The 13,127-nt window shown below is 42.2% G+C and overlaps 1 protein-coding gene across 1 annotated transcript in view; it reads left to right on the forward strand.

The window, feature by feature from the left end:
* Positions 1 to 743: 743 nt before the first annotated feature.
* Positions 744 to 13,127, forward strand: part of COL18A1 (collagen type XVIII alpha 1 chain) — a 202,385-nt gene continuing 190,001 nt past the window's right edge. The window contains exons 1-2 of the mRNA XM_072985478.2: positions 744 to 860; positions 998 to 1,068. Of these exons, the coding sequence (XP_072841579.2) occupies positions 850 to 860; positions 998 to 1,068 (82 nt within the window). The 5' untranslated portion in view covers positions 744 to 849. The remainder of the gene's footprint in view (positions 861 to 997; positions 1,069 to 13,127) is intronic.

A 13,127-nucleotide genomic window follows, 5' to 3' on the forward strand; every position in this document is an offset into this window, starting at 1 on the left:
TTGTCAAGTGAAACTGATGGGTAGGAGGCACAAGACAAGCGAAGACAGTATTTTTTTTTTTTTAGTTTTGTAATAAACGTTCACAGTACAGTAGTTGTGGCACAGCCCAGTATTGACACAGACGGTGTTAAAAGATCCAACAACCTAAAGTTTATCCAGCACTGTGTGAATGAATGGATGAATGTGAATGATACCTCCATCTTCACACGAACGCTGCAGACTTTTAAAATAACTAAAGAATATTATGCTAATCTCTATGATACTCAAGAAGTTTCTCCAGACTTTTAATTCTTAAATGCTGGACACAATGAATGGAGTGGAGGTTCATCATCCATCAGTGGGTGCAGTTAAGTAGTACATTGAGGGGATTTGACCACGCATAGACTGTGTTTTTGAGTGACAGCTGGGAAAGGTTATCTTCCAGCGGGGGAGGAGGGGGCTATAATTCCAGAATTCCACAGCTAGCATTCACTGGATTCTGAGCCTTGTAGTCCCCCGCCCGGCCCGGCCCGGCCCGGCCCCCCGTATAGTATGCCGCCCCCCCCCCCGCTTATTCCGTTGAGTGATGCCCCGGGCTTTTGCCCAAGCTCCAGCCCTTATGGGGCCGTTCTGTTGCCGCGGGGCTAGGACGGAGGAGCATCTTTCGGCAGCTCCGCCTCCCCCCCTCCCGCTCCCCCGGACTGCAAGGGGGACGCTGGAAGACGCGCCGTGTTCGGCGCTAGGACCCGGCGGCTGCCGGGCCGAGGAAGCGCGCCCTGGGAGGCGAGTCCCGGTTCAGAACTTGCTGCCACGGCGAGAAAGGCAGCAGCGGCGGCGGCGGCAGCTTCTTCTTCGCCCCTCAGCCGTACCATGCGCGCCAGGTGAGCGAGGCGAGGCAACGCGGAGGGCGGGAGTGGGCTGGCCGCCCGCCCGGCCGGCCAAAGAGAGCAGCGAGGAGGGGGCGGCTGCGCTCCCGCCAGGCAGCGGCTCGGGGGCTAACCTGTTGCTCTCTTCGCAGGTGTCTCCCGCCGCGAGGGTTCCTGCTCGGCGTCTTTGTCCTGCTGGCTGCGCCCGCGTCCCCACAGCGAGGTAAGAAAGGGGGGGGGAGAGGTGCGGGGCAGAACCAGCGAGCGGGGTGGCCGGCGGGGGGGGGGGGCTCCTCGCTTCGCCTCACAGGCGGGAGGAGCGCGGGGATGGAGGAGAGGGCGCCTCGCCAGTTCCAGCGTCTGGCTGGGGACTTCCAGCCAGCGTTGGGGATGCGCGTCCAGACCGGTGGGGCGGGACGTTTGTGGCAGAGGAGCCTGGCTGTTCCCGCACTCCTGGCGGCGTCCCCCCCCCCCCGCCCGCCCCGAAGGGCTGTCAGCGCACAAAGGGCGCTCGTTGCCCTCTCCAGGACTTGTCGCCCGCTCCGAGGGGGCCGCTTGGGAAGGCGCCCTTCTCGCCTTGCGCCTCTTCTGCAGGCTCTTGCGTTTCTCCTCCCCCTTTCCAGAAGCTGCCTTTGGGGGGGGGGGAGGAAATCCCTGCAGGTTTTGGATGGGCAGGCTTGGGAGGCCATCCGGAGCGCCCTTTCCCGAAGATCAACCCCACTGAAGCGAATGAATCTTGAGTAGTAACCGTGGCTGTGGCACCCACCCACGCTCACACCTTTCCCTCGCCGGACTGATATCCTGCGTGGTTCCGCCCCACTGGGCGCTTGAGGTGCAGAAGTTCCCGATCCGAAGATTGCCTGGAAGAGTTTGTGGCTTGGGTCAGCGAAGTACTGTACTGTACTTCGGTGCCCTTATAACACAACGCTGAGTTTAGTTTCTCTTGGTGTAGAAGGCAGTTTAAAATAAATGAAGAAACATTTGTAGAGTAGAAAGTAGTGTGTTGGTATTAACAGGTGGAAGAAATGCTACCTGTTGGGGAAGGAGCTGCTTTGCATATGTTTTTAATTACATATTGGTTTTTGTAAGGTTTAAAAGATGTCCTGCCTCTGGCTTTATGAACATGTGTGCCTCTACAGAAAAAGAAAACAAGTGCTGCTCAGTCATGAGCTGTGGTTAAAACTAAAGTTAAGGATTTGTCCACAGGCAGCCATCTATATCCCTCTGGAAGGATACACTTACCCAGAGTTTTTCCTGTTATGCATTTGTTTAGACATAAGTATATTTGTTACCGTATTCATGTTGTAAGATTGAAGATGGAAACATGAGCATGATGAGGCTGTGTCGAGAACGGGTACTTCCATTTCCACATTTCTGTGATGGGGAAGATACATGGCTAGGTCTAATATACATTTTGGCTTAGAAATGAGGTCTTTATCTGCCTTTAGAAATGATGCCTTGCAAACTAAAAGCCAGTCATTCTGAGCGTCACCTGTGAAATGCTTTTGAATCTTAGGAAGTTACCTTGAGAACAAATTGAAGAAAGAAATACAAACTGAGGAAGTTGCCCTGAGGCTATAACTTAAGATGCATTGCTCATGTGCGGCGCCTTGAAATCTGAATTAACATGGTTACAGAAGAACTACCCATGCTTCAGCTCAGTGTTTAGCAAAATCTACAGGAGATTTGGTTTCACTCCTCTTGTGCAGTGGTGCATTGAAGGACCTTGTGGTGGCATTAGAAACATAATTGTGTTGACTGCTTAGGACTTTGTGGCCCTCATTATCATCTCAGTCACATAGGAAACAAAGCACAGCGTATTATAATAGATATGGTTGCAGTTCACAGTGGAGAGTAAACTGGTAGGATATGTTTCTAGTATTCTCCTAGAAGCTTCCTTTTTCATATGTCTTAACCGGGTTAGAGTTGAAGCTTATGTAGGTGTAACATCGGAGTTACAGTGGGCAAAATAAAAGGCTGTACATGGAAAGTATTTAGAAGTACAGTAGCTGTTTTACTTTCTAAATCAGCTCCATTACCTGTTGGAAAGAAATTCATCCCATTAAAACATTTTGAGAATCCAAGCTGCTTTTGACACACATGGAGTGCAGATTTGCATATAGTATCATACGCTCTCCCCCTTGCTTTGTACAGGACCTAGAATCTTTGATTATGAAAATCTTAATCTTGTTACAGTGTGAAATGTATAAGAAGTTGAAATAATTATTTCCTGTTTCTTTCTTGAGATAATTTCTATCATATTTTTAAAGAGGTTTTTTTAACAAAAGGTCTCTGTGCAACATGAGTTAGAAAATGCTGAGTTGTTATCTGCCTTCTAGATTAGTCCTGAAAAACAATTGCATTTAAAGGACTTTGTCAAGGTAAATAAATATGGATGGGGTATTTTAGGAGAAAAGCCTATGTACAATTTCCCCCATAGGAACTGGTTTATAATAGTGAAGAGAAAGTATTCCACTAAGTCAAAGATACCTAGCGAGCTTAAGTGTTTGTCAGGTAGGTGTTCTGGGGCACTTTACAGTCTCTTTCGAATGACTTTGGCTGTTCATGAATCATGAATTAATTAGGAGTCTTGTGTGTCTGTGCTGTTAACTGCTTAAATGTGAAACATGGTTTGGCTTTAAAGCTGTTGAGTACTTAAAACATGATGCGCATGTACTGTCACTGAATGGAACCTCAAGTGACATATTCTGTCAACAAATGTGCACATTCCATTAAGCATAGAGCCTACTTGTATTGGCTAGCAAGTGAAGAACATGAAGACCTTTTTAAGACTGTTTAATGGAAGCTTTAGGACTGTTTCATTCTCTGCCTCCTAAGGCTAACTTCTGTTTGATTACAGTGAAGCCAACATGTTAGGACAAGGAGAAGATGGTTTGCAAAGGCCAGATGTAACTTTGCTACACGCTCTTCATTGTATGCAGTCTATCCAAGGATGAAAAAGTGTGCAACTTTGCATATTTGTATGGCAGGTTTAATTAATATGGATGGTAAGCTCCTGGTGCCAAATGCCATTTTTTTTGTTAGTGAGGTTTTTTTTGCCACATTTCTCTTGTCAAAAGAGTGATCACCCAGATATGGGCTCATACTTTTGCATACATTTTTAGAATTTTAATAGGCTTTAATCAATGTATTGCCTAGCTGTGGATTTTTGGTTTTATTTACCCTCTTTATTGTGGGGGAAAAATACTTTATACTAAGTTTTAGTTTTTGAATAATAATGAAGATGCTATTTTCTGTAGGTAGTTTTCAAAACAGTGTACTTTCTTATGCACAATGAATGCATGGCTCTTGTGTGCACTATAATGCACATGGTTCTCTTGTAATAGAAATCAGATTGATGTATAGCCTGATGGATTGATACACCATTCATAACCCTACTTTGATTTCAGAGGTTTATTGTGGAGTATTTTATGCATAATAACATTGGCACTACCTGCTTACAAGAGTAGCCATCTTCATACATTGTTGGTTGGCAGTCCATTCAGGGGAATATCAGTACAGTATATCAATTGACCTTGATTGTTGAATATTTATAATGGAGAAGGAATTCTTACATATTAAAACAATGAATATAAAGCAAAGAGATACACAATTAAAAGAAGATTAGTTCTGTGACATGTTGAAAAGAGAATCCAAGAGATTTTTTTTTAAATTTGGGAACTACAACTTACATATATGTGTTTTAAGAATTGTTTTATTGCATTTGGGCCCAGACTATGTAAAGCAAGACACCTAGCATTGCAGAGCAATGGTTTTTTAATTGGTTGTATTACCAAGTAAGGACATGTATGTTAACTATAGACATCTGGAATGGAAGAGGATCATATGGAAGTAAAAGATAAAGATGTTGCAAAAAAAAAGAAGAAGGAACAATGCTTTCTATAAATTGCATGTGTGTCATCTTACATACACCTTCCAGCACATTCTGCTTGCTGTAATGTGGCAGCTCTTGAAAACTATATTGTGTGCAATGTTTCAAACAATCTCTGCACTGCTGTGATTCAAAGGGACACACTAGAGCATCATAAGAAAGTACACAATTGAGATCTGTAAACAAAGCAGGCCATACAGGTTAACTTGAACCTCTGAGAAAAACAGTAAGATAAAAATACTTACTCATAATAAATACATAATTTTATTTCAGAACTTTCTATTTGCATTAACTTAACTGGAGCTGTTGTGCAATTTTATAAGTTTGCCCCAAACGATACTTAGGTCAGTATGATGTCTGTAATCTTGATTTCAATCTGGCTCTATTTTGCTTGGTTCCAAACTTGTTTTTGTTTACTATTACTTTTCCTCATTCTGACTACACATCAGTCTTATCCAACTTTTTTTTCTTCTATCTTTAGTTAACCAGCAGGATAAATTTTGACTATGGTCCCAAGGCTGAAAAATTTGAATGATGTGAGAATACTGTAATGAACCACCCATCAAGACTTGGTTCAGCAGGATCTAATGTGGAGGCATTTGACAGAACAACATGGCACTATGAGATTTAAGAGATCATTAAAAAACAAAATTGGCCCTGGCTGTTCCTGTCTTTCAAGGCTTTTTGATGCTTTGGGTCTTTATAAACTTATTTGTCCCCTAGTTGAATGCTTCAATTAATGAAGATGCTGAAAGCTTGGGGTATAATTGCATTCCCTGTGTTTTTGTATGCTTTTTATTATAAGGCTGTTGGATATGACCCCCATGGAGGGAGATAATCACTTTCTCTTCAAGCGCATCTTGTTTAAGTTGTTACAGCAGATAGGATCTTAGTGGTCACTGGTTTCTTGTTTTTCACTCAGATAAAACTTAAAGGCTGTAAATGGCTGCTTAGAGATGTGGGAGAGCACAGTATGAACTGTGCTTTAGAAATAGCAACATTTTAATTGCAACACTGTGTCGCAATTTCAAGATTCATGGAAAGTCAAGTAAAGAGTCTTTTATATTGCTGTACAATGTCATATAATTTGCATTATGGCAGTAAAATACATCCTGAAGTGATTGTAAAGAGCAACTACATGAATGTAATGTAATCTTGTCAGGATACTTTTCTTGTATCCATATCTTGTCAGGATACTTTTCCCAGGTGGTGGTTCTTCATATGTTGTGACTGAAGTTCACATTACTATATTTATTATCAAACAAGGAAGAAGAAAAAAAGTTCAAATAATTGGCAAAAGGCTGCCTGGGTTGCCATAATTACTTAACACATATTCGATACTGTAGTACTAGTCCACTGAAAGTGGAAAAGAAGCTCCATGCATGCGTTTCAAGTGTTTGTGTTGTGGTAAGCGTCACATGGCTCAGGAACGTCTTCCAGCTGTGCGCCAGGGGCATGCTGGAAAGAAAATAGCTGACCTAAGGGTACCTTCTGCAGTCATTTTTAGGGGAGTCCAATTGGGAAGTGGGTCCTTGGGCTTCAAACCTAGCTGCATCATGGAATGGGTGAGTTTCTCCTGGAAAAGTAGGCTGGTGGTTTCTATTTATCCCTGGTTCCATGGAAGGTAAATACTTGACTTCTCCTCTTACCTCCCTGCCATATTTCTTTCTTTATCTGTGTTTCCTCCCACAAGACGTCCCATCCTTTGGAGATAATGTCCACTTTAGATACTGTGGGAGGGGGGATATTTGGGGGCAGGAGGGGATTTGTTCTTTCCTTTGACATTGAAAGTAACTCTGCAAAGATGTTTTTAAGCGAGCTGTTTGGATGGAACGAAGGCTGCCATGTCAGTTTCTCCTGTGCTAGATAGGTTGTTCTTGGCAGAAGCAGCAAGTTTATTTTTATATTGGCTGAGGAAATACCAGCCTGCTGTTTGATGTTCAGATTAGTTTAATAACTTGAACCTGTGGCCCTAAATAAAGCTTGTAACCAATACATATTTCTGCTTCTATAGGTTTTGAAGTGACAGCTGGTATGGATGTGCTGGGCTATATAAATATACATATCTGCGCCTATATGATTACTGCATGCATTGCACATTATAGTCTTTCTGTGCTGAAAATGTTGGATGCAAATTCAGATTGTGTAGATTAATCCACATGGTAAATATGTCAAGTGGATGGAAACAACACAGGAAAGTATTCCTTAAGCACATCATGTATCCGGAGCACAAAGAGGGCATGTTATAGGTAAATACAGATGAATACACTCACCAAATTCTCACTGATTCAATGCACTTACTTTAGTTGTAACTTACTGAGATAAGCAATTGGGTTCCATCTGTTCTCTCCTTAACAGCAACCACTCCTAAAGCAGTCTAAAATAAATAACTAAATATAGGAAGCTGAATTACACAGTATTTTAAAGACTTGGTGTATAAGGTAGTCTTTATCCAAAACTGCAGAAGATATAAGGTGAGGTGCCAGGCAAGTCCTCATACATCTAGGGTAAGCATTCCAGAGATGGGGTCACCTCCTGCCTGACCTCCGTATGCAAGGTAATCAGTGGATGGGGCCTCAGATAATGGTCTAAAGATGCAGGCAGGAAAGTAGGCAGATACCTGAATTCCAAGCCATATAGGGCTTTAGATTAAAACCACCAGAGGAAGTAGATAGCAGATTAAGTTGTTTAAAGAGTGATACATTAAATAACAGTGGTGCAGGGGTATTTGAGACTATGATTCTAAATGGTCTTCAGCGGCAGACCTATACTGAAGTTTTGTTTTGTTTACAACTGGCAGAGAGGCAACATTTGTTTGAGTTTTCAACATGTTACAAATCTGTGTTTGCTCTAATCAGGGGAAGAGTTAACTACAGCTAAATTTTCATTCTGTAATTTATGGATAGCTATATGGAGAAGTAGGACATGGTGGCACTGTGGGTTAAACCACTGAAGCCTCTGTGCTGCAAGGTCAGAAGACCTGCAGTCATAAGATCGAATCCACACAACAGAGTGAGCCCCCGTCGCTTGTCCCAGCTCCCACCAACCTAGCAGTTTGAAAGCATGCAAAATGTAAAAATGCGAGTAGATAAATATGTACCACCTCGGTGGGAAGGTAAACGGCGTTCCATGTCTAGTCACGCTGACCACGTGACCATGGAGGATTGTCTGCGGACAAGCGCTAGCTCTATGGGTTGGAAACCACCTGCTAGAATTGGACACGACTGGATAAATTGTCAAGGGGAACCTTTACCTATATGACGAAGTAGCTGACTGGATAGTTCAGTGGTTTAGGTATCTGGCTGTGGAGCCAGAGGCTGGGAGGTGAAATTTTGCACTGTGCATCTTAGGAGAAAAACCAGCCTGTGTGGCTTTCATCAAGCTGCATAGTCCCAAGGTGTCCCCAGAAGAAGGGAATGGTAAACCAGTTTCAAGTACTCTACATAGAAAACCTTGAACAGATTCTCCATAAATCAGAATTGACTTGACAGCACAGAAGTATTATTATTATTATCATCTGGAGAATTCAAGCCTACTTGTTTGAAACAGTAATGTCAAAGATTCTGTAATTCTTCAGACGTGGCTGACTGAGTTAATAACTCAGTAACAATTCATTTGTGATTATTGGTTATTGGGGGGGGGGAATGTAGATGGTTGGGAGAGAATTGGGTTGAAGCTGACAAATGGAATACCCCTGTTAGTCTTTTGAGCTTATGATTGTTGCCACGTGTGAACAGGGTATTGATGTGACTTCAGAAAACCCTTCATCATGGCCTAACGCAGAGAGTAGTGTGTGCATGGAGATTTGGCTATTGTTGGCTTTCACAAACTGGTTTATATTTGGAAGGTGCAGCTGCCCATAGGAGGAGTTACACTTTTACATTATCAGACCTGCCCTGCCCCCTGCACCACTGTTTGTATCCTTGCTCTGCATTATATTTTGCTTAATGGCTAATCTTTTGAAATTGATTTTGATTTATATGTTTGCTTTTCTTCTTTGAAAACCTCCCTTGGTCCTTTCCATGGAACTGTCAAAGTGTATAAAAGTATCCTGAACTCCTTTTCTTGATTACAGACTTAGAGAGGAATCTTAACCAGATAACATTCCTAGCATCATCTTCACCTCTGCCTCTACCACACATTGAAACAAGATCCAGTACACTCCGGACAATAAATGTCTCCAGGGAGAGATAAAAGCAGGGTAAATGTTGAGATGCAGATAATGGAAGAAGCCATTTAGGCTTTCAGTACCTAAGGTTGTGCTCCCACATTAGCCTGTTCTGGAATAATCTCTGTTTAGCTTGGAATGCAATTTTTAAAACTGTTTGTTGTTGTTGTTACTCATTATTTTCTCAAAATAGCTTGTGAAAGTTATTTGTTGTTTTAAAAATATGTGACTATGTTATCTTTTAATTGCTTTTTGTTCTTAAAGAATCAGTAGAAATGTTCAAAGATTGTGTTTGTAACATAACTATAAAAAGTTTATCAAAAGTGAAGGGAATTTGAGCACCTGAGAGTGGGAACTGGAGGTCTTGGATCCATGGCTTGTCTGCTAGCCGGTTGTATCAACTGCAGTCCAGTGTACAGATGGGCCCTTTATGAAAGATGCTTCTCCACCCCCCCTTTTTTGGGGTGTTCTTTTATTGAACAAAATCCAGTTACTTAGCATAGTAAATTGCACTAGAATAGATGCACTGAATCAATGAAGATTTGATGAGTCCACTTCTCTGATTAAAATGAGTCTAAATCGTGAACTACTATCCTAAAGTAACTCACAATGAGATTATGCCCATTTGAATCACTAGAATTTATGGAGTAGTTGACTCACCAAATCCCCATTGATTCAATGGAGCTGCTGTAGTGCACTTCAATAAGCTCAGCAACCAGATTTTGGCCACTGGTTATAAAAAGATAGCTGCTATAACATGAACGATTTGTATTAGCGAAAGAGGAGTACACGAAAGTTTTGGGTTCTTTTATGTTTCCTCTTTTGTGTTTCTCTTTTTGTCTTTTGAATTGTCTGGGAAATTTTTATCCAGTAGCATTGTGAGAGCTGCTGTCAAGAGCCAGTGAGAATGTTTGGGGGTGGGGGCAGTAGGAATTTTGAATCCATTGTAGGGCCTGGGTTGGTTTTCTCTGTTTGTTTGTTTGATTGATTATTTAAAAGTTGTTATTTGGTTAATTTATTGTGTATTTTTTCTATTAAAGGTATATATTGGGGGGGTGGTTGTTTGGTGGTGGTTGTTGGTGTGAGGGTTTGATTTCTGGCTCCTTTCTTCGTTCAGATAAATCAGGAGATTTTTGCACTTTAGAAACAGCGGTAAGGTTTATTAGAGCATTTAACAAATAACCAGTGTCAACAACGTTATCCCAACGTCTTTCTCCTTCCGACAACAGGTCAGTCAGGGGCTTCCATTCTTCATCTAGGAATGGATTCTTTCCACAGGCGTTCCATGGACCCAGCCAGTCTATAGATAAGTTCAGGTCTACCACAGATCCCGCTTCACCTTCCAGCAGGGGCACGGTGTCCTCGTCCCGGTCGTCCACCCACACGGAGCATCCAATGGGTGTGGGGGTCTTCCAGGGTCCTCCCGGTAGTCCTTCTTTTGCATTTCTCTCACTCTCCATTCCAGCCTCTCTCCTTTCTCCTCTCTACCTTCTCCTTTTCCTCTCTCAGCCTTTGTCTCCACTCCCTGGCTTCTACTTCTCCCCAATATGATGGTCTAGGGGGATCTCTCTCCTTCTCCTGTAATCTGCCTCCTCTTTGGGTACCCTCAGCGTCTCCCAAGCTCCAATCCAGGGATCCTCCATCCAGACCCATTCCCAGCCTACAGGCAACTGTTCCTCCCTCTTTTTTATATCCGCTGCTCCAGCCTCTATCTCCACCCTGTCCTTCTGTTCTGTTCCTGCCATATCTCCCTGAGTTCCTTCGACTGCTAACCTTTGTATTTCTCTCCCTAAATCCTGTGTATTGGTCCCTCGCTGTGCTCTTCTCTTGGGGGGTGAATTGGGCAAGGTCTCTATTTCTTTCTCGACAGTCTGTGTGTGTGTGTGTGTGTGTGTGGGAACGGCACTCCGGCGAGAGGGTTACTGCTCTCGCCCTCTGTCTCACAGTTGGTTGTACTGTTGAATGATTTGGACTAGATTGATTCTCTGTTGACTTGCCTCTGCTCTTTTGGTGTACAGGTACATGTTAGCACTCTTCAGATATTATAACCTGAATTCAGGTACGACTTGAAGTGTCTGCTCTCCTTGGAATACCAATAGATTTTTATGTGTTCACAGCAAAGGTCTGTGATGGGACTATTGAGTGCATTCTACTGAATGGCCTTACAGTAGCAATTCCCCTGCACTTGTGAAGGCCTCTCTGTCTTTTGGGTGGGAAGGCTAATGGCATGGGAATCAAGTATGCATCTTGTCCCATTGCACTCCACTCCCTGCTCATGGTTGTAGCATCTGCAGATGGGTAATAGCATACAGTAGACAAATAGCATCTCTGTTAATATTCCTTTTTCTCTCCCCTCAAAGCAAACACCTTATTTTTTCTTATTGTTTACTTACCTGGTCTGTTACATGACCTTTGTCATCCTTAGTTTAAATGTGGGTATCTAAGAGCTTGTACTCTATACAGAAAAGAGCAAATTGAAATGACTAATTAAGGTGACTTTCTCTGTGGAACAATATATATTAGTGTGTTCTCCTGTCAGCCGCTTTAAGTTTTCCTGCAAATACTTCAGACACAGGGCAAAAGTGCAAAAGTATAAAAAGTTCATCTGAACAAGCTAAGAGGTGCCTTTAATGTAGTTGCTTTCTCTTCACACAAAGTTAAGGACCTGCTGGTTTTAAGAGCTCAGTAAAAGCTAGCGAGCTCCCTTACCTTGTTTGCCAAATGAGGCAAAACAGTGTAGTTTTATGGCACTCATATTCTTAAAGAGTAAGCAGGAAACAAATGGAAGGGAAACAACTGCTGGACCATCTGTGAAGGCAAACGAATGCAGTAAATAGACACTTCATTTGTAACAATTCTTTTATACTTAATTTTCCCAGCAGTTTGAGTGGTTGAAGTTTTTACCCTATGTCCTAGTGCAGTACCTAGAATTTTTCTCTTATATATGCGAGGTGATACTAATCTGCCTTAATATTGATAGGCTTCCCTAATTGACACCTGCGCCTATCCTATACACAGAAATGTGCTCAGGATAGGTGCACTATCAAGCTTGTAGTAAAGAGCAAGATTCTGCCCACACAGGGAGCAGAGCACTAAAACAAAGGTTACAGGTGTCACTTTATCAGTATTTTAGGTTTCTCTGTTCTTCTAGGTGGTTCAAGGTGGTGATGTTACTGGCCAAACCTGGGTTCTAAGATTCTCCGGCAAGGAATCAGGCACAGATGCAACAGCTGAACCAAAGGCCCAATTTTATTTGAATAGTAGCAAAGAAAAGGTCAGCTGGGACGTCTCTTAAAAGCAGAGAATCTGGCACAGATGCATTGTTGCGTCTGTCCCTGATTCCTGCCAGAGAATCTTAGAACCCAGGTTTGGCCGGGGACAGTATAAATAGCTTTCCTCTTCCCTGCTTTATCCTCCCAACAGCCCTGTGAGGTCAGTCATGCTAAGAAAGTGTGAGTGGCCCACGGGCAGCCTGTCAGGAACCCATTTGTGACTCAGTTTATCGGATAACGTCTCACTTAATAAATGATCTTCTTTATTCTTTGTTTCAATAACTCCTGATATAATTACTTCACAAGTTGTTTTATTATTATTATTATTATTATTATTATTATTATTATTATTATTATTATTATTATTATTATTATTATTATTATTATTATTATTATTATTATTATTATTATTATTATTATTATTATTATTATTATTCATCTCTAGAAGTGCTGAGGAGCAATCCATATGCAACAGGGTCAGCAAGTACCTGACCACAGCGTCTGAGATATTGCAGGAGTTCATTGAAGGCTGAAAGGATCACATGATCTGGCAGAGTGACTTTTGAATCACTTTCTGCGGCAAACCAAATAACTAATAGAGCATATACCAAGTGAGATTACCATGCAAATTATTCCACCTTTTTGTAACATATTTTGAAGCACCTTCCTTAGTTAAATTTGTATCCCCACTTTCTTTCATTGAACTTAAGGCTGCGCACATGGCTCTTTTCCTCCTCTGCTTTATCCTCACTGTGAAATAGGTTAGGCTGAAAATACAGTGGTACCTTGACTTACGACCTTAATCCATATTGGAATGGTATTCACAAGTTGAAATGTTCGTAGGTTGAGGCATCATTTCCCATAGGAATGCACTGAAAACCAATTAATGTGTTCCAGGGGAAACAAACAAACAAACAAACAAACAAACAAACAAACAAACAAACAAACAA

This window comes from Pogona vitticeps, chromosome 1 (assembly GCF_051106095.1).
Source record: "Pogona vitticeps strain Pit_001003342236 chromosome 1, PviZW2.1, whole genome shotgun sequence".
NCBI classification, from domain to species: Eukaryota; Metazoa; Chordata; class Lepidosauria; order Squamata; family Agamidae; genus Pogona; species Pogona vitticeps.